Here is a 26,663-nt window from a genome sequence, read left to right on the forward strand (position 1 = left end):
CCAGCTGCTCTGGCCCCACCCTCAAGGCAGTGCTCCACTGTGCCATGCCACCACCACTGCCTCCTGTCCGGAACGCTCTTGGAGCACTCTGATTTGTTGTCTGAATAGCCGTCTGGGGAAGTTAAAGGCTAGAGAGCTGCCTTTTGACAACCTTCCCCTTTCCTAGGAAGGGGAGAAGACCAGTATGTCAGTTAGTGAGCTCCTTTCAGAGTGGGGATGGGGAGTGGGGGTGAGGTGGGGCCCAGAGAGCAGCCATCTAGTGTCCCCTGGCTTGAGAGCTCAGCTTTGTAGTTCTCTAGCTGGTGTCTGGAACATATGTATGCTTCGGCTCCCAGGGTGTTTTACTACCATCTTGTCCCAAGGCTGCTCCGGTGCTGGGGATGCCAGAGTGAGAAGCAGGCAGGAGGCTTGGGAGTATAGCTTGTGGTATCCAGGAGCTGTGTGGACATAACTGCAGCCCAAAGTCTTCTTCCTTCCTTTTGCACGAGGGGGCTGTGGTGGTTGAGGAGCTGGCCCAGAGAAGTTGGCAGCCGCTTCTCTCCCAGTCTACAGGAGGGATGAGGCAAGGCCCCTGTGCACCTTCTTTAGACAGGGTGACCCTGGTTCCTGGAAAGATTGGGAGCCTTTTCGCATGATCCCTGGGTCCCTGGGATAACTTGAGCTACAGGAAAGCATGCAGATGTTTGTTCTGCTGGGAGAATCTTCCCAGGGAATGACTTCTACCTGATTGTAGCTGGGTTATTTTTCTCCCTGAACAGCTATTTTTGCTTTGGGAGAAAAAGCTGGAATGTCTGTACATTGTGGTTTCTACTGGGAGAGTGGCAGTTCTCCTGGTAGAAACCGAACATCTGTATGTGGCCTTAGCTTTGTTCCTACAAAATGCTATAAAAGCACTCTGAAAAATCAGGCTCTTGCTGTGTCAACATGAGCACCCAAAATTCATGAGCAACTCTGACCATTTCAGTCTTAATGGTTCTTTCCCCCCATGTGTAGAATAGAAATAGCATACCAACCTTATATATGAAATGTATTTAATATGAGGTTGGTATATTATTTCCATTCTAGAAATAACTTTTCTTTATTTTGTGTATGCATATATAAGGTTGCACCAGGAACCTAGGTTCTGGGATTTATGTAGTTTTGAGTATATGACTTTGGAATGTTTTATGTTCTTAAAATCGAGGTGGTTGTATGAACTTATTCTCTCATACTGCCCCTCTTCCATGTACCCTCTTTTTAGGATACAGGAAAAATAAGTGTTAAAACAAGTAGTACAACACTGCTTATTATCTGTGAGAAGCTACATGGTTGTCCCAACATACAAAGCTTTTCAATTATGCTCTCAGAGAATTATTTCTGCTGAAATGCTGGTGTCTGGGAGAAACTTATAAGGCATTAAATCCCAGATTTTTTTTATTTATTATTAGAAAACGTATGATCAAGTAATGCTTGTAGGGAAATAGCTTTGCATATCAGGACAACTGCATAGCTTTTCACAGATGATAGGCAAAATCAGATATTTGTACTCCTTGAGATCCTTAGGTGAAAGGTGCTCCTTATATGCAAAGTAGTACTCTAAGTTAAGTCGTGCTTGGTTTGTTCATCAAGGTAGTTACATTCACTTTAGTGGTATTGCTTCAGTAAGATGAGAAATCTGGGCTGTGTGCTTATTTTGGGAATAGTTGAGGACACACTGAATTTAGAGGAATGAATGATAATATTTTCTGAAAATAAGTACCAAATTCTTAATTGATTATTTTCTTTGCCCCTGAGAACAGCATGTAAGGGTATCCTTTCAATCCACATGTAGGTGTCCCTTCTTCAGAAGCAGTCCAATGTAATAATTTTGGAGGCTTTTCTGTCATCTTAAAATGCATCATATAAAATGAAGCAGCACTTCAACTCCTATATTTAAAGAAATATTCATAGGAAAATATCTTAAATGTACTACAGGCAATACTGTCATGGATATGCACTTCCTGGGCATATTTGTTCAGTAGGTCGGTATAATTTAGGAGGTCATTAATCATACATTTTAGTCTTCCTCCTAATGCTTCTCTTATATTAATTTGTATTTCCTCTTGATTAAATATCTAAAGGCTTTATTCTCATTTTAAGGTGCTCTGGTAATCTAAAATATTAATCCAAACAATAACAAAGATAATGAAGAAGGCACCACAGAGCATAACAAGCAAAAAGAAATAAATGTTTTATGTAGCAGCTTAAAATAGCCAAGAAAATAATTGCTCAACTGTCATCTGAAACCATAACAAATGGTGTGCCTTGGCTTATTTTGCATTAACCAGAAGCAGTATATTTTTTAGCCAAGTGATCCTTGCAAAAATGTTATGTCAGTAGCCCAGTCCCTTCCAGCAATAGGGCTTCACCTAAAGTACCTTTGCTGGCCATGCATGAAACAGGGTAGGGGTGGGAAAGAGGTTGTATTAGCAAAGGTAAGATTTGCAAAGGGACTTTGATGTCCATGGAGGTGCTGAGCCTTCCTTTTTTTTTTTTTTTTTGAAGTCCAATGCCTGGATCTAGGCACAGAATTCACAAGTCCATGTTAGATGCCCCTTTGGAGGGGACAATCCTTGGTTCTGATCCCTTTTTTGGGCTTACATATGCATTTGCATTGAAGATTTACTGGATAAAATGTATAAAAGGTATTGGGAATAGGGAGTAAAACCTAGGAGTGTTTAATCCCAAGGGAGTGCTCTTGCATCACTAGGCGACAGTCATGCTCCTGCTTCCTTGCTGTCCTTGGCTTTCAACTTTCTTGTCTTCCTTGTTACACAGTTGTCCAGCTTTAACAGGACTGGAGAGTGCCTCTAGCCCAATCTAGTCCCCATTAACCAAGCTAGAGACCTCTTCCTTGGGAGTGGGAGCCTGAATCTCTCTTTAGGCTGACTACTGTAGAATCCAGGTCTCCTATATCTTGGACAAGTGTCCTAACCACTTTGCTATTATGCAGAAGTGGCTTACTGCCTGCACTTCCTCCACATCTTCTGGCTGTTCTGGAATGAAAGGATCTCTCCGGCAGCACTGAGTGCTCTGAACACCCTGGACTTGAACCTAGGAATTGAGGCATGGGGTTGCCTAATTTTATGAATCCTAAATGTAGCAGGCTTACCTTGCAGAGCTTGGGTTGAATCCCAGGCTTGAGATCCTCCTGTTTTGATTGGTGGAGCCCATCCACCAATCAGGAGGCAGCAAGAGAAATAACATCATGCCCTTTTCCTGAGGGGTGGGGGAGAAGAGCTCCCCTGGACCTGATTGAAGACTGCAAACTGTCAGGTCTGGAAGACTTCAGGGGCGGAGCCCTGGAGCACATAAAAGGAGTTGTGTGCCCAGCACAAGGGGCAGATGCGTCAGGGACAGAGAAGAGCGGGGCTTAGAAGAGGTGAGGAGAGCTGCTCAGGAGGGTGAAGTTGTAGCCTAGGAAGAGCCCCTGAAGACTTCTATCAGCAGGGAATGTGGCACGGCTCCAGCGGTTAGGCTCTCGGTGCGCAGCACGGCATCCAGACCCTGGGAGCTCCATGAGGCGGCTTGGGTCTGCAACTTCTGGCGTGCGGCCAGAGACATGGTACACAGGCCAGTGCATGGAGCAGGATTTTTGGAGCCCCTGGGGTGGCTCAGGTCCTCAACCTCCAGAACGAGGCTGGGAGCTCAGTGCAGGAGGCGCTGCATGGAGGGCGAGAGACCCTGGGAGCCTCTTGAGATGGCTCGGGTCTACAGCTGTTGACGTGGGGCAGCAGCTCAGTGCAGACGATGCAGCCCAGAGGGTCCAGGAACAGACCAAGCCCTGGTGCTGCACAAGGCTGTCCAGGCCTCCAACCCCTAGCACAAGGTGAAGCACCCACTACACACAGCGGTGCATATGGCCCTAAGCCAGGATGACAGCAGCAGAGTCAGGCGGCAGGAAAACCTGGCGGGGAACTGAGCTTGACCTGGAGAACAAGAGGCAACCCTCCGGGACTGTGGAGTAGTAAGTTACCCTGGAGAGAGGGTCCCCACAGGGGAGGGACCCCTGAGGGCTGTGAAGGGGCACCACATGGGCTGCTCCTGGGTGATAGTGGGGGAGCTTAGGAGTCTTTGGGGTCTTCCTTTCCTTTTTCTTTCCCCCCACCTCCTTTCCTTTAGTGGTATCTTGGGAATGAGGCCCCTGCCCTGGAGGTCACCCAGGTAGTCTAAGGACTGCCGATTATATTTGTAGACTGTGCCTTCCAGTTGATGTGAATAATTTGAACTAATAGTTTGTATATGAATAGAGTTATAAGGTTGCCCAATCAATATCCTTTGGTCTGGTTTGTTCTCTCATTCATCTGTATTTTAAATGATAACTGTGTGTGTGTATATGTTATAGGTTTTATTGTTTTGTAAATTTGTACATATATAATATATGTCCTTGCCTGTAACGGTTTTGTTGTAATAATAAATCTGTATATAGTTAAGTAATTGATTGACTGGACCTGACTCTATAGGGGATGGAAGTGGCTGCTGGGCTGTTGTGTCCCTGCACAGCACACTGCTCTGCCAATAACTGTTTCAATTGGAGAGGGAAGTACAAACCCGTGTACACCCGGGCTACGTAAACAAGTGTGAGGATGAGATTAACCAAGGCAGATGTGCTTCTGGATATGCATGATAGCTGAACTTAAGATGCCCAACTAGAGTTTCGGCAATAGCCCATGTCTAGGTACCTGAGGGAGCTAGGCAGGGTTTTTGTGAATTGCTAAATTAGGCAAAACTTTGGCATCTAAGACCCCCTACCCTCTACCTATGTAGCTAAGGGCACCATGGGATCTAATGTGCAATCCACACAATTGTGCTTCCTGCCGTGCTACACATGCAGCATTGCTGCTATTGGTGCAGTCTCCCAGACTTAGGGGGGTAAATGTCTAATTTTGTGCTTTTTAGTGGGGTTTCTATTAGTTCCATAAATAAAGAACAGTGGTGACACTGAGCCCTGTATTATGTTACATTTGGGAATCCCAGGGAAGCAGAACAGTTGCCTACAGCTATTCTTCACAGCAACTTTGTGAGAGGCCTGAAGCCACATAAAAGCAGTTCCATCTATTCTCATAGGGCCTGCAATGAATTCACTACTTTGTCAAGTGCCTCTGGTGTTATTGGTAGTTCTATAATCTTTATTCATTGTTAGATTACAGACTGACACAAATGGTGCAGCCTTCATTTTGGTCCCAGATGTGTACACAGATTGACAGGTACTAAGGAGATCTGAAATACTTAGATACCAAAATTACAATTACAATTTTATTCAGTGTATGAAAAGTGGAGTACTATCTGGCAATAATCATGAGACAACACTAAACGATCGTTTCTTAGGGTAAGGCCATAGCGCTTGTCTTTAAACGAACAGGCTACTATTTTCCCCAACAGTAGGGCTGTCACTTCCTCACTGACCTGCATCACTTAGGAACTATTCCTTTGTCTCCTGCACAACCACAAAACCTTTTACTTAAAGAGTCAAGGAGCAAGCGTCAGCACCAGGCTTTAACCACTGGCATTTGAGATGTCTTTGTTCTCCATTTGTTGCATTTGTAAGCCAGGTCACCTCATAGGATGTTTGCAGTTGTACCACAGCCTTGTCCCTTCAGAAGAGGGTGGAGGGAACTTGATTTGTTTAATAGTTTGTATTTTCTCTTAATTAAAAAAAAATCTGTAATGCATTGTTGCATATATTTTTTTCCTTCTTTTTTTACAGTTTGGAAAGGTTCAGAACAATTTGCAATACTGTTTTGTAACTGACTTTTCTGTTGTAACACTATTTGTAAGTAAGCTATTCTAACGTAAGAGGTGATACCTAGCGATTTTTTTTTCTTTTATATATTTTTATATTGCTTCCTGTTTGGGAAGATAATTTAGTGCCTTTTGCACATCGGCCCTGGAAGATGACTTATTCTAATATGATAAAAGCCTTAGTCTGTCTATTTGTCGATAACACTTTGTTTGCCGTCTGATTGGTTGTCTGAAACAACCAGAGTGCTCCAAGAGCGGTCCGGACAGGAGGCAGTGGTGGTGGCGTGGCACAGTGGAGCACTGCCTTTTGGGTGGGGCCAGAGTGGCCAGAGCAGGCAGTGGTATGGGGTGCTGGCCACGGGGGATGGCGGGGCAAGGTCCCTCCCACCCCTGCTCCTGGGAGATAGTGGCAGTGCTGGGTGGTGGGTGACAGTGCTCCGTCCCCTCCTCCCTTCTCCATCATTCCTGACAGGCAATTGGCTAGTGTGCATGTGTATATGTATATATAATGCTATACAAACTACTACCTTTTTTTTGGTTTTGTTTTTTTCTGTGAGACTGCAACCAAGATTTAAGACTTAGCTCAAATTTTTGATTGGAAAATCAGTGTTAGTGTGGATAATGTAGGGAAATCTGCAGTGGTGTTTTTGAAAGCTAACTAGGGTGTTTTATTATACCAGTGCAGAGATGTTGGGGTGTCCTGAAGCACAATGGTATATCATTTCAAATTCATTAATTCTTTGTGGAGAGTGCTAAAAAAGAAGGAAATGCTTGCTCATATTAGTTCTTTGAGAAACAGTAAGTCATGTGACAGATCGGCAGGAGCCAGAAGATAAACTTTGAAGTACTTCAAATACTTCCTTTAGTGTGAAAATGTGATGGATAATATGCTAGAACAAGTCACGAACTAAAAGTGGAGCTCAAGTAGAGTTATTGCCACTTAAATACTACTGAACAGAACTACTGCTCCCTGTTATTCAGAGCTAATTAATATCACCCAGTTTAGAGGTGTTTTTATAAGTCTAAAGCTCTGAACAAAGATGTAGGAATACAGAAGTGGGAAGGGCCTGTCATGTCACAGAATCTGTTTCATTAACTGTAAACCCTACCTAAAAGCAAGAGAGAAGTAGTACTCTCTTTGAGCAAAGAACAATCAAAGTACAGAGGGCATTTTTACATGTGCCACTGTGGGATGTGGTGCCAGGCACTTTTAATTAGTGCAGCTCACTAATTAAAGCACCTGTGCGCATCATGTCTGTTGGCATCCCTGCGTGTCCCTGGGCTGAATAAATGGCAGCAGGGCACTTTGAACTAAAGCTTATTGAACGTGTTTTATTTCAAAGCACCCCGCCACAATTTTTTTTTTCATCACAGAGACACGTGGGGATCCTGATACCTGTGATGTAGAAGACTGCTAGACCATGTCAATTTCCATGCTTCAGCAGACTCGATTAATCGAGTTTGCTGTGATGTGTTGAATTTCCAGCACATTGAAGCAGGCTCCTTGCATGTGTATGGGAGCCCTTGGTGAATTGCTTGTCTAGTAGTATTTCAGTAGCAAAGCTGTGGATAGACTATAGATTTTCAGGCTTGCAGTACTATGTGGAGCACAGTTTACTTGGCCTGTCTAGCAGTGTTTCACTGGTGGTAACATTTTTAAAGGGCTGTATGTTTGCTGAATTCTGCCAAATTGTTTCTTGTTGGATCACTTTCTTTTCTTAGGCCTGGCTTGAGAAGTGTGGCAGTTCTTTGACCAGTTGACTCTTCAGTTCTGCAACTGATTTTCCTGTTTCCCTTGGCTAGTTCTGTTCTTTGTCATCTTATCTTTGAGTCAGAACTTCTGCTTGCACTAGTATAATGGAGAATAAACACAGTAACCAATGTTTAGCTCGCATCCTTTATCCATGAACCATATACCGTTTGTAGGGAAGAAGATGGTATGTAATTATTTAAGCTTTTTGTGATGGACTTGGATCTCTTTGATAAAGATGCCCCTACTCTCTTTACATCTGCACAAATATAGTTTGGTGGCCTAAAGGCCTAGCACAGTTTTCTGTAGCTGTGAATATTAGGATGAGTTGCCATTGCCATGAGAAAAAGGGCATCCAGGGCATTATTTTCTCTTCCCCCCCTGCCCCCCGCCCCCCCTCACTTTTCCCTGCCTTTTACCCTTCCCTACCTCCATTAGCCAGTGGATGCACAGAATTTCACAGGTGCTTTCACCGCATATGCACATTCAGATAATCTGGGAAAATTCTACCAGGTTTGTTCTCCTATAGGAAAACTTACCCAGAGCTTTATGTACAGATATCTGAATGCTGAGACCATGAAGAATGGAGAGCTTGCAGTGCTTATACTGTATAGCCCCAAGGAGGCCCTGTGCACACACCTTGGTGTGCTCTACAGGATCCCTTAGTCCGCCTGGTGAGACATGGCAGTAGTGCATCTGATTGGCTGACTCAGACTATCCATGGTCACCCTGAATTTCCCTTTAGTACAGTGTGGCAACTGTGAAGGGGGTATGTTTTGCTTCCTGATGGATTAGCAGCGAGGAGCACGCTGTCTGTTGCGGGGGAGCGGGGGCAGGTAGGTGCAATTCTGGAGGACTGTGTTCACTTCTGAGAGAAGCCATAGCAAGTAGAGACAAGCCTCCCAGGAGAAGCTCTTCTGAGAGTGATTTAACTCTGGTTTTTCCTAGGTTATTTTTCCCTCAGAGTGGCCACTTTTACTGTGGGAGAAAAAGCCTGAACCATCTGTACATTGCATGGTTTCTCCTGGGAGAGCAACGACTCTCCAGCCAACTTCTTCCTCTTAACATATTACTGGTACAGGGAGAATAGGTCTGATAAATCGTAAATCTTTTTCCACCATTTGATAGCCTATGCAAAGAGGATGCAGGCATATCTTTGCTTTCTTACTTGGGGAGAGTGCTCATTTGAAGAGCTGTAGGCCTTTTAGCACAAAACTGGTTTAGTGGTACCATTTTAGTATGTGTATACATTGATGGCTATGAAGGACTTGGTTCCTCTAAAGCACAGGTGTCAAACATATGTCATGTGGAGCTGCTTCATCTGGCTTGTTGGGCTACTGGCTGTTTATCAGAAATTGGGGGCCTGGGGCTAGACAGGGTGTGGCTTGCTGCAAAATCCAGGGCCCCTGGACCTTGGTGGACATTGCCATTGGTGGCAGAAGAACATGGGGGCTGTGCCAATGCAGCGTTGCCTGCTCGGTGGCCACTTGCCATGCTGCTGGTACAGCTGCCATCCTGGGAAGGATTTGGCTTGCAAAGAAGCCCCACAGCCCAGATGTGGCCTGGGGCATGGAGTGAGTTTGACACCCCTGCCCTAAAGGAGCAAACTGACAGCTGTCTGGACACCTACTTTTCTGTGCATGAAGCTTGGGTTAGTGAGGCCTGAGAAGAGGGAAAATCAGGAACAAGACTTGGGGACCTGATGCTTTCAACCCTCAGGTGTTGAAGTGTAACTGGATGTTTACATATAAATTCCAATAGCGGATATGCCTGTTTCTTGATATGCTTGTACAAATTGGCTTTATTCACTTGGAAATTCATGTAACCTAGGTGTGCTCAATCTTCAGACCAAATGTGGCCTATAGAGCCTGCTATTTGGCTTGCAGGGCTCCCCATGGGTCAGGAAATTTGGCAGCGGGGGAGTGGTGGCTATTAATACCGCCACCATCCCCTGCTGTCAGATTCACAAATGCCAAGCCCTGCATAGTGGGTTGGGGCTGGGCCATGCTCCCTTCCTGTTTTGTGGGGTTGGGCTGCGCCCCCTCCTTGTAGCAGCTTGATTTGGGCCAGGCCATGCCCCCTCACCCCTGGCTCCTGCTGCATAGCTGGATGGGGTCCTGCTGAAACTGCCTTGCATATTGGATCTGGCCCCCTTACAGACTTGAGGGCACGTTGCCCATCCAGCCTGCCAGCCAAATAGCTTGAGCATCACTGATATAAACTGTCAAAATTAGGTGAATATTTTTGTATGTAAATAATCACTCACTTGGCAACAAGAAACTAGCCCTTTAAAGTTAGGTATCTAGCTTTCTTTTCCAGGGAGTGAGGGGAGATACAAGGATCTGTCTTCAGCCATTTTCTATTTTGTTACTGCTGTTCTCTTCATTTGAATTCCCTTTCTAAAAGTATCTTTGAGGTTACCACTTGTAATTTCATTGTCTTCCTCTTCTCCTGGAAAATTGCAAGCTTGATTTGAAAACACTAGGTTTTCAGTTGTTGTATACTGTGTTTGGTACAAGCATCCATGACTGGGTATTCATCTAACTGTATATGTCAGTTTCTCACTTCTGCCTTTTTGGCTGTTACAGTATTTGTATTTCTGTTTGCAGAGGCAGGTAGTTAGCCATATTAGTCTGCAGAATACAGGGTAGATGTGCACTTTGTAGACTAAGTAAATAAAATGCATATAAAGCACAATTCACTTCTTCAGATGCTGTGGAAAGGCAGCATAGAACAGCATATAAAGAGGATAGAGTGATTTGAAAACAAAATACAGGAAAAGGGGAGGAAAAGAGGTAGGGAGGAGGGAGTGCTGGGAAAGGTGTACAAGCAAAGGAAGCCATAGGGACAAAGGGGATAAGAATCTAGTCCCTGTTTAAACTACGCTTAACACAAACCAGTCTGTGGATGACTTTGTTCTGTAATTTCCCATTCAAACTGCTGTTCTCTGGCAGCAAACTTTTAAAAATTAATGTTTATCATTCTTAAATTAAGAAATTCAAGGCAAGGCATAGCATATGTGGCTATAATTATTATGCCTTCATTGGTGGTTTAAGGCCAGTTTGGAGATCTGATTTCTTCCCCCCCTCCCCCCAAAAAACACAAAAAAACAAAAAACAAACCCCCCAAAAAACACACCCCAACAACCCAAAAAACAAAACCCCAAAACAAAACACCCAAACAAAAAACACTTTGTAGTAGTGAACTTCCAGTATAGTAACTGGAAAGAAGAGTCTGCGTCTTTGATTGCTATTGCTTTGCTTGTTAGCAGGTGTCGCCATATTTTGTTTGAATTGATTGGTATGCCTCCTTTTGCAACTTACAATAAGGGAAACAGAATATTTATAAAATGGGAGAATGATAAAACAGCTTAAATGAACTAGATTATCAGCACAAGACAGACCTCCCTCCCTCCACCAATGATAGCTCAGCCTAGCTGTGTTAACTGAACTCCCACCCATATATGGAAGTCTTCAAGTACTTACAAAAGATGCCCAGCTTTGGGTTCTTGTGGGCCTCAACTGGGAGGGAGTTGCAGAACTGATAAGTGCCTGCTGAAAATGACCTCCTACACCTTTTCACCAGGCATACTCCTGGTACTTCTAGGAGGTTGCTCTTGGCTGACCTTAGGGGCGTGAAGGAGAAGGAAGGCCCTTGGGTAAGTAGGGCATAGGCCATGCAGGGCCTTGTACGTCAAAACCAGCACCTTGAATTGCGCCTGAAAAGTGATAGGGAGCCAGTGCAAACTCTTCACTGGAGTTATATACTCCTGGTGACCCACCCCTGTCAAAAGGCAGGTAAGTGTTTTGCACCAGCTGCAGCTTCTGGCAGTCCTATATACAGCCTGTTTCAGTAGTCTAGCCTCAAGGTTATGAAGATATAGGTAACTGGCCAGATCTGATTGAAAGACAGAGTTGCAGTCTTCTCACTAGATGAAGTTAGTGAAAGGCCCTTCTAGCTACTGCCACCAGGTTCAGATAGAGCAAAAGATCTAGGAACATCCCAAGGCTGTAAAAGGTGAAAACTGAATTCTGGTTTGTGGTATGATTTGTATTCTTATGAGATTGCTGTGTACCATCTACATCCTCAGTCTTTTCCACCCTGTGTGGAAGAACACAGTCCATGACTTGATTCATTTCTAATTTGGCAGGGATGATGTGCTCAGGGGTTACACTAATTATATCAGGAAGAAGCACTTTGAGACTCACTAGTAGTGTTTTTGGCAGGCTCTGGAGTGACAGAAAGGATATTTAAGAATTATGATGAAGTTAAAAGAGTACAGTTTAGATTTTATATTTTTGTCTTCTGTGTGAGCAAAGTCTTATGAATTCTTTAATTTTTAGTTTGGCGACTTCGTAAAATGTTGTTGTTGTTCTGTGCTTGTGGTATTCAATCTGGATTTTTTTTCAGTCCTTTAGATGCTGACACAAACATATTCTAGCAATGGAACAAAGAAAAAATGATAGTTTTGTCCCAAGTATCACCCAGTTGGAAGATTTTCTAACAGAACATGACTCAAATGTTGTTTGGCTGCTAGTTGGTAAGTAGAATATATTTTGTTTTGTGAAACATTTTTGTTAGTAAATTAAACAAACGTACTTTTCTAGGTAACTATACTTGACAGCTCTTACTAAGAAAGACCCCAAGGCATATGAAAATTATTTACCCTTCATTTACCGGACAGCAGTTTAACATCCTACAGTAAGATGACTTACAAAATTTAAGAAGGAAACAAAGAACGTTTCCAACTTAAAACTGCAGGAGTTGTTCAAGGAATTGGGCCAAAGCAACAGGCCAGTAAGGTTAACATTTGCTACGTGCAGGGGGAGAAGTCACTGTGGGAACTTCTCTGACCACAAGAAGTTGGGGTCACAGTTTTATATCTGAAAGGCTAGCATAGCAGACAAACAACAGAAGAAAAGATAGCTTAATAAGTGGGAGGTCAAGTCCTTTCAAAAGGAGAGGGTTATTATCACTTCTGTGAAGAAAGACTTTTTTTTTCCAGGGATTGGGTAGAGTAGTATTTCAGAAAGCCTATATCATTGCTCAGTCCTTGGTTCAGCCAGCTTATGGATTTTTGTTCCTGGGTTCACCTTTTGAACGTGTCTTGTAGGGCAGTGCAAAGCTTTGGTCCCTGATTAGATTCAGCCTGATTCGGATTCAGAGATTTGGCCACTGAATCGAATCAGAGGACCCTTTAATCTCTCTGAATCGAATCGGAACCCTCCGAATCGATTTGGGAAGATTCAACGATTCGGACATAGACACAGCTTTAAATGTTTGCTCTACATACCTTTAGGTAGCAGGCAGCTCGTGAATGGTGCCATGCTGGGGCACATGGAGTGCTCCCCAGTGCTCTCAACAGCAGACCCAGAAGTGGACCAGAAGCACTTCCATCCACCGGGAAGCGTACTAGGGGGCCCCCCTGCACCTCCTTGGCTTGGCAACTGGTGCCTCCTGGGTTGGGGGGGGAGGGGCATCTGGGGTCCTCCTGCAGCAGATCGCAAAGCTGGGTGAGTGTGGGGGAGGCCTCTCAGCACACTCCCTGGCGGACGCGGAAGTGGACCGGAAGTACTTCTGGTCCACTTCTGGGTTCGCTGCCAAGCACATGGAGGCAGCCCCTCCCCCCCTCGCCCCCCAGCACTCCTGTGGGATGCTCCATGCACCCCAGCATCGCAGCATTCACAAGCCACGCTGGTACCTTGAGCTATGTAGAAAAAAAACATTTAAAGCTGTGTCTGTGCTGAATTGCTCATTCTCTCAGGATTGAATCACTGTCCTTGATTTGGACCGAATCCGAATTGAATAGGGCCTGCTTCACACACCCCTAGTGTCTTGTGAATTTTCCTTGAGCTAAGGATAGTGAAAGGGAGTGGTTTTTCTGTGGAAACTGTGCTCCTTCTGACATCCATCTTGTTGTCCTTTATATTTTTTTCTGCAAGAGTTCATTCTGATATGTAGTTTCTGTCCAGTTTCACCCACATAATTATGACATGGGCATTTGAGCTAACTTCCTCCTCAGCTGGCTCGCTGGCTGGGTAGGGGGCATGGCAGGGTGATTGCCCAGCTCCTAGCTATGGGGAAGCCCACAGTGGAGGCTTTACTGCCCTGTTCAATCTGGGAGTCAGAGTGATCACCTGGCCACATCCCCTCCCCAGCCACCCCCATCTCTGGCCAGTGGGTAGGCTGAGGAGGGAGAAAATGGCCCCTACTGTGGGCTTCCTGTGCCTGGTACAGCCCGGCTGTAGGTCCAGAGCTGATGCAGGGGGTCCATTTCCTCCTCCCCCCCTCCCCCCCCAGCCTACTGGCCAAGGAGGGTGTGTTGCCAGGTAATCACCGAAGCTCCTGGCTCAACATGGGGATTAAAGCAGTGGGGGCTTTACTTACCCCTCTGAGCTGGGTGCTGGGCTGATCACGTAGCTGTCTTGTTTCCCTGGCTGGCAGGCTGGCTGAGGATGGAGTTGAGGGGGGAAATGGTCCTCACTGAGGGCTTCACCCCCCACACCCACTGCCCTGGCCAGACACAACCCAGCCGGAGGTCCAAAACTGAGTGGAGGGGGGCCATTTTTCTGGCTGGGAAGGCGGCATGGCTGGTGATCAGCCTACCTCCCGGCTCTGTGGGGGTGGGGAAGGGAAGAAAGGGAGAGGCCCCACTGGGGTCTCCCTACCCCTTCCCCCTGTACTGGGGAGACTATATGGGGGTCTGGTGCTAGGCAGGGGGGGGTTCCCCCCCATACTCCCTCCACAGCTGGCCAGACTGGGGAGGGGGTGTGGCTAAGGGGACCAGCTCTGGACATGGCTCCAGGAGAGAGGGAGAAATGCCCTGCTTGGGGCTTCTCTCCTCCCCTCTTCCCTGGTGCCCAGGAGACCCCAGCTGGGGCTCTGGTGGTGGTGGTGGTGGGGTTTCCCCCCAAGTCCCTTCTCAGCACTGGCCAGCACGCTGGGAGGAGTAATCTAGTGCCACACAGCTCCTGGTATGGGCCACTGCAGGGGTCTGGCTGCCTTTTGGTTTTGAAAGGTGAACATCAGTTCACTTTCTTATCAGTTCAATCTAGGGAGTTTACAGAAACCTGCAAATATTGATTTGATTCAGCCTCAACTTTTTGACTATCTGTATTCAGCTGTGGTGCACTACACTAGATCAGCCACATTTTGGAAGAAGCTGGTGTAGATCCATGGATTCTGGCTTTGTTGCAGGGGGCTGCTGATTTTTGTAGCAGTTCAGATGCGTTAACAGATTTTTCTATCTATTAAAGCAAAGCTGCATCCTACTTGATGTTTGAACATCAGGTAGTTTTTTCTTCTGATTAGCTGGGCCTGGTTAGGGGGGTTCCTTGAAAGCCAGGAGTTGAGGGGCTGGGAATAGTTCTCTCAGGGGCTGGGAATAGTTCTCTCAAGGTCTGATCTTTGTCGAGTGTAGACTATAACTGTTGGATGATTCTTCTAATTGGTTGAAGCATGGGGTGGCAGGTGACAGCCAGGAGTGTTGAGTCACAAGGGGGGTTTCTCTTTGTATTGTGGCAGGTTACTTCAGGGTACAGTATTTGGGTGGCTCTTTCAAAGACAGTTCATTTCTCTATGGGTATCCCCTTTGTATAAAGGGGGATTTCAGGTTGGCCAGGTGGGTCTGGTGAGTACTTTCAGAGATTGATGCTGTGGTTTTGAGACCATTACTGCAGATTACAGATTTTCTGGTGTACTTGAGGTTATTGCTGTTTTTGTGGACATGTTTGGTGGTCTGTTGGTTTTTTATACAGTAGCTTGTAGTTCTCACAGCTGCTTTTTTGTGTGTGCAATATACAACAATAAAACATTATATACATGAGTATACAGCAATAAAACATAATCAGTCTACTTGGTTATGGGAGGGATTCAAATCTCTAAAAATCTGAAAGTGGCAGCTATTTGGGTTGCTTTTAGTAGTCATGGATGTATAAGGTGTGTGGCTACCATATAATACAGCACCTGTTTGAATATATGACACAAGGTTGTACAAATTTTGTTAGCAGAAGTTTAGGATAGTCATGGTGTTGTGTTGAGAAGCTATGTTATGGAGGTCATTTCAAGTGAGTGACAATGAAGCATTTAAATCTTATCAAACCATGCTATATTCTGTTTTATGCCATGTATTTTTCAGAAAATAAAGGCATATTTAGGTTTTATAACTTTTTAAATTCTATTTTTCATATTATTCTTTGTGTAAATATAGGTTCCCTGGTTTCTGAATGTAATTATACAAATGTTAGAGGAAGAGAAATAGTATCTTTTTTTTAAATAATATTCAGATAATGTAGAATGTTTTCTTTCTTAAAAAGGGCATGTTCTAATGTTATGGCATAACAGGATTATAAACAGAAGCAAATGTGATCAGTAGTTAACTTTCCTCTTCCAACAATAGTGAGCACCATTTTGGTAGTGGGTTTTAATTCTGTGTGAGAAGGTGAAATATTGCCTATTTTGGACTAATTTTATTTATTGTATAGGAAAGACACGGAAAAGAATGTGTTTGTCGTTGGAAAAACTTGTACAATAGTAAATAGCAGTTTTTAGGGGCTGGTTGTGTGATTTTAGTGAAGGCATTATGTGTAGTGCATAACAAACATACATAATGTGTCAGACTGGTGTAACATAAAACTGCCTATCATTTAGGTGGAATTAAGGAATAGCTAGACTGAATGTTAACTAATCATTTGAACTGCTGAGCATCCAGTGTTAAACTGGACTCTGAGAATCTGTCTCTAGGCATTATGAGAAGTTGTACAAGCGTTAATGTCTTTCACCTGGGAATAAAAGTCATATTGAGCCCAGTATTTGGGTTTATGTTGGTCATTTATAAAACACAAAACTCTTTGAGGAAACTATTAGCAATATTGATTGGAAAGCAAATGCAATGCAAGCAGTTTCTTGCAATACTTTTAACTGAAAACCTTTGAAGTTTTTAAAATTTATTTTCCTGTTGCCTTTCACTATATCTATATTATATACCTAGATCTCTTAAAAATGGACAAAATATACATTTTACAATTAAATTATTGCTTACATCTGGCACAGTTTCATGACTCATACCAAATATTGCTGGTTACAAATCTGTTCAGAAAAAGCTGTAGGCAACAGAATTGTCTTTTATCAAACCCTAAACTACATTCTTGATGCAAAAATATTGACTCTGGCAACAAGAGAGGATTAATTCAGTGCTCCCTGAGCTTTGCTGCTCATGTCCAGAAGCTATACATTTATACTTCGCAAAAGTAGAACTTTCCACTTGGTTGCACCTAACAAGGTTGAAATCATGAAGCTGTACTGATTTCTTCTTTTAAAAAACTGCATGATTATTCAGTGTACACTCAGTACTAAATATTTTACACTTAAATCTTTCATCTAAATGTTTTAAAGTACATTGAAATCAGCATTTACGTCTTGTTCTGTTTAACTAAAAAATAACATAGATTGGTTGAAATTACATTGTAACTAATGAGTTTCCACTTTTGAGGTCAGTTTCAATTAGTAGTTTAATAGTCTTTTGTATTTACTTATAAGCAGTTTATCCAGCAGCCCTTTATAATGGGGGTTAATTTCAGTTGTCATCCACTTACTCATTAACTGAAGAATGAAACTTTTTGTAATTTCCTGTAATCTTTGTACACCACAGTCCCCTGGTTTATTTTTTTCCTAAATAACCTGTCCATATTGAGTAGGTCAAGTTCGTGCATCTTCATTGAACATTTAAGCCAGGCTGATTTATGTCTGAATAAACCTGCTGTCCACACAGGAAAATCATTGACCCAGGTTAGGGGGTGTGTTTTAAGCCTAGGCTAGTTTTTGTAGGTAGGGGTGTGGGTTGGAGCCCATTCTCTGCTTTAACTCTAGCTACAATCTGTCCCCTAAGGAAGGAGACAAAAATCACTTGGGTACTAGAAGTGTACTAGTTCCCAATCCCCACTCCCTTCCCTCCCCTGCACCGTCCCTCAAAGGATGGGTTAGTTGACTAGGGAAGAATTCTGGAGCATTTTAATAAGAAAACCCATGGAATATATTTCCAGACACATGCAGGTGATTACTGCAGAAACAGCAAGGCTTTTATGTGAGGACACTTAAGCATGGCTAGGTGAACACACACATTCAGGCCTGGGTGCTAGTCACGTAGGCTACCTGTACAGAGAAGACATACATTTTCCAGACTTCAATTTCCATATTTAAAAATGGAATAACACCTGCTTTTTCTGGGATTGAAGAAACTTCAAGTCAACTAAGCTTATAATTTACAATTTGAAGTTGCAAGACAGGGGCTGTCAACTGAGGGTATGCATACCCCTAGGGGTACTTGGAAAGGTTTTGGGGGGTACGCGCAGGCAGGCAGGGATGGGAAGAGGCCATCGCTGCCGCCATCCACCACCCTGCGCTGCTGCTGCCCACTGCCCTGTACTTCCGCTTTGTGCTGCTTTCCTATGGCCAGTCGCACATGCAGCTCCATGGGCTGCTGATGGGTGGCACACGATTGGCCATGTGCGAGGCCTGTCAGCAGCCCGTGGAGCTGCATGCGTGATCAGCCATGGGAATGCCGGGTGTGGCGGCGTGGGGTGGTGGGTGGAGGCGGTGGCCGCTGCATGCAAGCATCCCTCATCTTCTGCTCAGTATCTGGCCACTGCCACAAGAAGATGGGTACACTTCTTAAAAAAGGTTCATAGATTCATAGATGTTAGGGTCAGAAGCGACCTCAATAGATCATCGAGTCCGACCCCCTGCATAGGCAGGAAAGAGTGCTGGGTTTAGATGACCCCAGCTAGATGCCTATCTAACCTCCTCTTGAAGACCCCCAGGGTAGGGGAGAGCACCACCTCTCTTGGGAGCCCATTCCAGAACTTGGCCACTCGAACTGTGAAGAAGTTCTTCCTAATGTCCAATCTAAATCTGCTCTCTGCTAGCTTGTGGCCATTATTTCTTGTAACCCCCGGGGGCGCCTTGGTGAATAAAACCTTACCAATTCCCTTCTGTGCCCCCATGATGAACTTACAGGCAGCCACAAGGTCGCCTCTCAACCTTCTCTTGTAGAGGCTGAAGAGGTCCAGGTTCTCTAGTCTCTCCTCATAGGGCTTGGCCTGCAAGCCCTTAACCATACGAGTGGCCCTTCTCTGGACCCTCTCCAGGTTGTCCACATCTCTCTTGGAGTACTGCGTGCAATTCTGGGCACTGCACTTCACCTGCGGTCTGACCAGCGCCCGATAGAGGGGAAGTATCACCTCCTTGGATCTATTTGTCATGCATCTGCTGATGCACGATAAAGTGCCATTAGCTTTTCTGATGGCTTTGTCACACTGCCGACTCATGTTCATCTTGGAGTTCACTAGGACTCCAAGATCCCTTTCTGCTTCCGTGCCACCAAGCAGGTCATTTCCTAGGCAGTAGGTATACTGGACATTTTTCCTCCCTAGGCGCAGCACTTTCCATTTCTCCTTGTTGAATTGCATTCTGTTGTTTTCTGCCCATTTGTCCAACCTGTCCAGGTCTGCTTCTGGCTGTTCCCTGCCCTCTGGTGCGTCCACTTCTCCCCACAGTTTTGTCATCCGCAAACTTGGACAGAGTACACTTCACTCCCTTGTCCAAGTTGCTGATGAAGACATTGAAGAGTATCGGTCCAAGGACTGAGCCCTGTGGGACCCCACTGCCCACACCCTTCCAGGTCGAAACCGACCCATCCACTATAACTCTCTGGGTGCGACCCTCTAGCCAATTCGCCACCCACCGTACAGTGTAGTCGTCCAAGTCACAGCCTCTTAACTTGTTCACCAGTATGGGGTGGGATACCGTATCGAAGGCCTTCCTGAAGTCTGAGTATACGACATCCACCCCTACTCCTGCGTCCAGGCGTTTTGTAACCTGGTCATAAAAAGAGACTAGATTAGTCAGGCACGTTCTGCCTGCTACGAACCCGTGCTGGTTTCCCCTCAGCATAATTTGTCCTGCCGGGCTCTCACAAATGTGAGCCTTGATAATTTTTTCAAAGACTTTGCCAAGGATGGAGGTGAGACTGACTGGCCTGTAGTTGCCCGGGTCCTCCTTCCTCCCCTTCTTGAAAATGGGGACCACATTGGCCCTTTTCCAGTCCTCCAGGACTTGGCCCGTGCGCCACGAGTGTTCGAATATTCCCGCCAGTGGCTGTGCAAAGATGTCTGCCAGTGCCTTCAGTACTCTTGGATGGAGCTCATCCGGGCCTGCTGACTTAAAGGTATCCAGTTCCTCCGAGTGACTGCACCATCTCAGGGTCTACGCGTGGTAGTCTGGCGCCTTGCTGCTGCCTCTCTACAATCCCAGTGAGAGACTTGTCCTGCCCCTCACTTAGGAACACTGAGGCAAAGAACTCGTTGAGGAGTTCAGCCTTGTCCCCCCTGTCTGTCACCAATTGCTTCTGCCCATTTAGCAGGGGTCCTATTCTTCCCTGGGCCTTCCTTTTACTCCCTATATATCTAAAAAACAATTTTTTGTTATCCTTAACTTGGGATGCCATCCTCAGCTCCATGGTAGCTTTGGCCCAACTAACTGCCTCCCTACAGGTGCGAGCAGAGGAGGTATATTCGTCTTTGGTGATCTCTCCCTGTTTCCACTTTTTATGTGCTCCCCTTTTGGCCCTTAGGCTGCCCTGGATTTCTCTGGTCAGCCAAGGAAGCCTTCTGGCCCCTTTCCCTCTTTTTCCTCGCATCGGGATCGTCTCCCTCTGTGCCCAAAGGACCATTAAGGTTGAAAAGCCCTATTATAAACAGGGATCCTGGTTTTCTGTTTAAAAATTGCAAATTATCTGATTAAAAATGCAAATTCTCAGATTAAAACCCGAAAATCTGTAATTAAAATGAAACACTGCTAATACAGGTATGCATTGAACATGGTGTTTTATTGATATATTTACAATTTTAAAGCAATTTGGAAGCCTACCAGTGCCTCAATCACTATAATAAAGTAAATTTCTAGGTATTTAGAATTCTGGTGTTTGATTTTTTGGGTTTTTTATCATGAAAAACCAGAGCTCCTCCTGCCCCCTTTGCTTCTTCGGATGCAGGTCTGGCTGTGGCTGTTCCCCTCCGCTGCTTTGTGATGTTGAGGAGCCCTGATATACCGGTGTCTTGCCCATGCCATTTCCCCTCACTCTGCACCTACAGCCCCCTGCTGCCTCCAGCCCTGCCAGAGAAGGCCCCCAGCTGCCAGGGTTACGGGGCTGGGGAGTGTGGGCTGTGGGCTCAGGGCTGCCTGCTCTGCTGCCCTCCCCCTGGGGCCTCCATGGCCCAGTGGGTGGGACCTGGCATGGCAGGGCAGAGCAGGCCTGGACATCACCTCCACAGGCCCCACACTGCCAGGGTGCGAGGTGACCTTCTCGCTGCCACACCTGCTGCTGCCGGGCGGGTGGGGGGCACCTTGCCATGGGAGCAGGGGACTCCCAGCAGCAGCAGCATCATCAAGCTTCCCCTCCTGGCCCCACTCTTCCCTGCCGCAACAGGTCTCCAGGGGGGAGGACAGCAGGTCAGGGAGCCCAAGTGTGCATGGAGCAGTCCGCCCCCGCCCTCCGCCCCCTGGGCAAGCTGCCTGTGGCCCTGTCCTGCTCCCCACACAGGCCCTGTAGCCACATGTTCCCACCCTGGGCCCCAAGACCCATGTAATGCCCAGGCTGGGCAGCAGCCCCAGCCCTGCCCAACTCTCCCTTCCCTCACTATGGGGGCCTCAATTCCCATCCTCCCAGACTTACCTGAGGGAGCTGCTCTTCAGGCTTCCTTGTACATGTTTATGTGCATGTGGCGCGGGGCCCCTGCCTGACCACCCTCCTCCTGCGTCCTCTAGCCCCTTGCAGGCTGGAACTCTGCCAGCCTGCAAGGGGAAACCCTCCATTTCCTGTGGTTTTTTTCCTTTTAAAGGAGAAAATCCGTGTTTTTTTCCTTGAAATGAGAAAATCCCTGTTTTACTGTGGTGAACGGAAAACCCAGATTACTGGATATCAAGTACTAGATAGGCACAGAGTGTTTGTTGTAAGATTTATTTTGTAAAATAAATAATTGTATTTTAAATACAAAATTGCTTAAGTATATTGTGAATATCATCCTGCTGTATACAAAATGTATGTATTTGTTATATTTTATGCTATGGACTAAAACTGATAAACATATCGTTGGAACTAGTCCGTCCCCTGGCAGTCTAATATTACTCCCTACAAATAGGTCTTTCTTGATCTTTGAGGACAATTATGGTTGGAAATAGGTTACTTGATTTTAATTAATTAAAAACTACTTCTGGGACTAAAGGACCTACATTTTATTTTTGATTGGCATGTTTTTAATTGGTTTGAGATTTCCACCTTTCCCTCAGAATTCAAACTCAGACTGCTGCTAATGCAAGGGTTTGTGCCAGTTCAGTGACTTGTGTATTAGTATAGCATACTACTGTATAGGAAATTGTTTTAGAAGTATTATGTGACTTTTAGATGCAGTGTCTTGACATTGTAATAAGGATGCTCTTGACCTGGGAGAGGAGCATAGCTGGGTTCATTTTTCCTCCCCTTATTTTAGATTTATTCTAAAAAGGGTGGGTGCAACTGCACATGAGTGAACTATGAAATCTGTAATCTAATGTTGGGGATGGTGAGAAATGGCAGCTACTTAAGAATGGTGTCTTCCCGCAGTTGGTTAAATATTTGGTAGTGGGTATGAAAGAGCAGCAGTAGGAAAACCTGCAGCTTTTTGATCCTCCCTTCTTTTCCACATTCAAAAAACAAAACGTTAGCTATAGACCTGTTTGAAGGATGGAGGAATCATTGTCGAGGGGAATTGGAGAAGAAAAGCATTGATGTTGGTTTTGTACCTTGGTTCACATTTTTTTTTCAGTCACACTAACTTTTCACAACGCAAATTTTAAAATTCATTTTAATGTATATTACTCTTTTCAACAGCTACAATCTTGTCTTGTGGATGGATTATCTACCTAACTTATTATAATTCCCGGAACATTGGACTTATTTTAACATTGGTTCTTAACAGACTATATAAACATGGCTACATACATATTGGTAAGTTATGATTACTGGTCCTTGTATAATATTGAGAAGACTTTTAATTGTATATAATAGCTTCCCCTCTCTTCTTAAGTCCTTGCATCATAATGACTTGGCTTGTAGCTATAGGAGGCTGGCTTGGGTTGCATAGGGAGGTCATCAATACTCTTGAATCAACCAAATGGGTTGTTGCGTAAGTGAAGCAGGGATTTCGTTCTTGTTCCCACTCTGGGGTCTGCTTGGGTTCTGTCTTCAATATGGTCAACTACTGTCCGTCTGGGAGCAAGTAAGTGACCTGGAGTCTTAACCTATGATTCTTTGTATAGTGTTGTTCTGTATTACCAAATAAGCAACCAGGAAAATGAAGCTTGTTAATCCTTACTGGTAATGTCACATTTAGAATATTTACTAGTGAGGAACTGTGCGTCAAAGCCCACTAATTTTTCTTTATTTTTTTTTTAACTTAAATATTTTTATGGAGTAAACTAGGTCAGTACGAGTCACTTGGGTACTCTCCCACATTACAAAAATATATATAAGATAGTGAGTCACAGAAGGTTGTATCCTACAACCTGATTCTAATTATGCTTCTAATTTTCTCTCCCTCTTTTTTGTTCACTTTTTAAGGCCTTCATCTTTTTGCTACCCCAGATTACTTGTTTTAATTATGGACCTGTTCTCTAGCTACTAATCATAGATACAAGAGAAATGAAAAAAATGTATTTTCTGATGCTTTAAGGAATCAAAAAACTTCAGTCTAACCCATCTTCAACTTCAACCTTAATGATCAGTAGCATGGCTTCAATACTTGTGGCTTGAGAATTTGATTTATGTACTGTATTAAATTTCATGGCAACTTTTCTTGAAAGAAATCGGAGGTAGTTGTCTAAAATAGGTGATGTTTTTTAATGTACACAATCAGTAAAATGGAAATTTAATCTGGTAATTTAATGGACTAAATCTGGTTGGCTTGTGTTCATGTAGTTTCAATGCATCAGTTTTTGCCTTCGCTTAGTTCTCTGTGTAAAGCAAGGCCATAAGGGGTGGGGGAAAAATTAATATTGAATCCCCTGCTTACTGTAGGGGAAGAGGTGTGCTGTATCTGTGTATGCCTGTTGATTCTTCCCTTTCCACATGTTTAGTTCTGTAAATGATCTAAGGATCTTTGAGAGTTGAGGTCCTGCTGCTACCAGAAGATTTGTGGCATCCTTTTTATGTAGCATCTTAACTTTAGCAACCTTGCCTCCCTTTCCAAATATTATCTTCGCAACCTACCTTAGCCAACATATAACAACATAAATGTTAAAAAATATGTTTCTTAACTTTCTTCAAGCTTAGTGGTTATAGGTATTCTTGAAAAAATGAGGACTAGTGATTATTTTTTCTTTTTATTTGCATCTTATTTGCTTATTTTAGGTATTCAAGTTGGCAACCTAAAGGTTCTTTATTTTCTTGGAAAGTTCCAAATTCCCCTTTCTTACAAGATGGTCAGACTTCAGTAATGGCAAGAACTCAGGCACTCAAAATTGCCAGCAAGCTATTTCAGGATACATTAGTGAATATTTATTTACTTCCTTTTAGACAAATAAGGCATGTTTTATATGCTTAATTCATCAGAAATCTTTTTTTTTTTTAAACAGGCTCCTTTTCATTCTCTGTCCTCTCTGGAAAGATCATGGTTCGTGAAATCTATTACATCACAGAAGATATGTCAATCAGGTACTAACTCATTTAAATGGATGTGGGCTTAAACTTATATCCTTTAGAAATAATAGATCATATCATGAAAGTCACCTTTCCATTGGTATGTAAGGGAACAAATTGGATCTGCCTCTTAAAGTTGTGTAACCCAGTTCACACGTACTTTGTGGCTGTTGCAATATTAATTGAAAACTTTCAAACTGGATATAATTCTAGCGAGCACTAATGGTTGTTGTAAGAGAGCACCTTTCAGAATTTAATGAAAATTTTTATTCTATTGAGTCTTTTCTTTTCATAGGAAAGTAGGGCTGAAAGGAACCTTGTGAGGTCTAGTCTAGCCTTCTGGTCAAAGCAGGATGATAATTTACTGTAGTCTTTTACTTCAATTTTATGGGAGTCCAAGTCCAATTAAAATTTAAAAAAAAATCCAGTTTAGTTAGTTGGCTTACGTTTTGTATAATTAGAATTGTTTTGTGAAATTGAAAATTAATTATTTGAAACGTTATACCAAAAACCTTAAGGAATAAACAGGGTTTTTGAGAATGTGTTTTTTTTTTTTTTTTTAATTAATACAGTAATATATATAACAACTATCAGTGATTAAGGCCCTCTCTACATGTGCATGGCAGGAGGGGCAATTGTGGGATCATGAATTGGATCCAGTCATGCCTTATGGCTTAGGGGACTCTCAGCTGCAGAGGCAACATGCAGCCAGGACCAATAATCTCCACACCTGACAGGGCTCCTGGTCTTGGCCACATGTAAAGTGCAACCAGGACCAGGAGCCCTCTCAGACTTGGCTGTGTGTGGTTCCAGGAGTTTCACGCAACCTTGAGCCTTGGCGATCACGGCAGGTGTGATCCCCAGGGCTCGAGGGGATTTCAGGTTGGACATGATACACCCCTGTGATTAGGTGTCATGTCAGGTGACGGGGAGATACTGTTGCATGTGCAAGTTAAAATTTGATAGCAGCCAGCTATAAAGTTAGCATGCATTTTAAAGTCTAATTCAGGGGTTTTCAACCTTTTTTAATAAGTGTACGCCTGGCGGCCCCATTTTTAATAAGTGTACCCCGTGGGGGGGGTAGCGAGTGGCCAGACGCAGAACGAAGGGGTGGCATGTGGTCAGAGTAGGGGGTGGAGAGCAGTCAGATGCGGAGCGGGGTTATGGCGAGTAGCAGAGCGGCGGCAGTGTAGCGTCTGTGTGGCCCTGCTCTCACCCTGCTCTGGCCCTGCTCCTGTGAGGCAGGGGCGTGGGGTGGCAGTGCTCCATCCTTGCCCATCCCTGTGTACCCCCGGGGCCTTTCAAAGTACTCCTAGGGGTACGCATACCCCTGGTTGACAACCGCTGGTCTAACTTTATAGCTTTTTGGAGCTTTTTATTGTGTGATGGCTACTTTGCAAGAGTTCATGGTCTTAAGGTAATTGTGCAATTAACCAGTTAATTGGGTGTCACCTGTAATGTGTAGGGGGAGCCTAAGTATTCTAATTCCATTTGTACAGTTTAAAAAAAAAAAAAAGAAAACTTTTTACATTAAGATATTTTAAGTAACTGTACATAATATGAAATATTGAACTTTTATTAATTCCTATTTATAAAATTTATGTATTTAGAATCCAGGATGGATTTATTATATTTCGTTGGTGGAAAATGTACAATCCTAAACAGAAACAACATGGTAAGTTTCTTCATAAAATGGTTTAATCTTAGTGTTCTCCTTTGGTCTGATTTTTTTTAAAAAATCACTTTTTTTGTTTCTTTTTTTTGGATCAAGGTTGGTAATCAAGCTAAGTACTTGTTTAGAAAATATGGAAATGTGTTTGGAAACTTTAATTTCCTTTTCTTAATTTTTAAAGTAGTACTGTGTTGTCCGCCCTGTAACAAGACCATCTTTTACTGTTATAACCCCGTATCTTGGATTGTATGTGCTACCAGAAGAGAGGAATTGAGGATTTGGGAAATTGATACATAGCCTTTTTTTCCTTTTTCCTTTGTCCACTATTAAGGGGGAGGAAGCAAAGAAAATTTAAGTAAATCCACTGGAAGCATTGTGAAATAATGCAAAAACATACTGAATCGTGTTTCTAAGTATTTGCACCATTAGTGCCTAGTTTTAGTTGTAGGCAAACTTCTGCCTCTCAGCTTCTGAAATGGTCTAGGTTTCTTTGATGATGGAAGTCTGTCCATGTGGCAGAAAACAGAAAAACTGTATACAATTTGTAGAACAGGGGAAAATGTAGAGGATTGAGTTGGCAGTCTATGTAATCTCTCAGTCTTGGCTGCTTACACATGTAAAAAGAAAAAAACAAAAAACCCCCGGCACTTTACTTCCAGTTCCCTGTGCTCCCACTCTGAACGTAGCACATGCCCAGAAGAGGCATCACATTAGTTTGACCCAACTCACCCAACGTCTTTATAGTTCAAGCG

The 26,663-nt window shown here is 44.0% G+C and overlaps 1 protein-coding gene across 11 annotated transcripts in view; it reads left to right on the forward strand.

Annotated features, from left to right (window-relative positions):
* BLTP1 (bridge-like lipid transfer protein family member 1) overlaps nucleotides 1-26,663 on the forward strand; it is a 248,576-nt gene that overhangs the window by 11,628 nt on the left and 210,285 nt on the right. For all 11 annotated transcript variants that reach the window (XM_019494555.2, XM_019494560.2, XM_019494587.2 and 8 more), the window contains exons 2-5: nucleotides 11,921-12,050; nucleotides 22,434-22,550; nucleotides 24,176-24,254; nucleotides 25,850-25,914. In XM_019494555.2, the coding sequence (XP_019350100.2) occupies nucleotides 11,954-12,050; nucleotides 22,434-22,550; nucleotides 24,176-24,254; nucleotides 25,850-25,914 (358 nt within the window). In that variant the 5' untranslated portion in view covers nucleotides 11,921-11,953. The remainder of the gene's footprint in view (nucleotides 1-11,920; nucleotides 12,051-22,433; nucleotides 22,551-24,175; nucleotides 24,255-25,849; nucleotides 25,915-26,663) is intronic.

Source organism: Alligator mississippiensis, chromosome 2, assembly GCF_030867095.1.
Source record: "Alligator mississippiensis isolate rAllMis1 chromosome 2, rAllMis1, whole genome shotgun sequence".
Classification (NCBI taxonomy): Eukaryota; Metazoa; Chordata; order Crocodylia; family Alligatoridae; genus Alligator; species Alligator mississippiensis.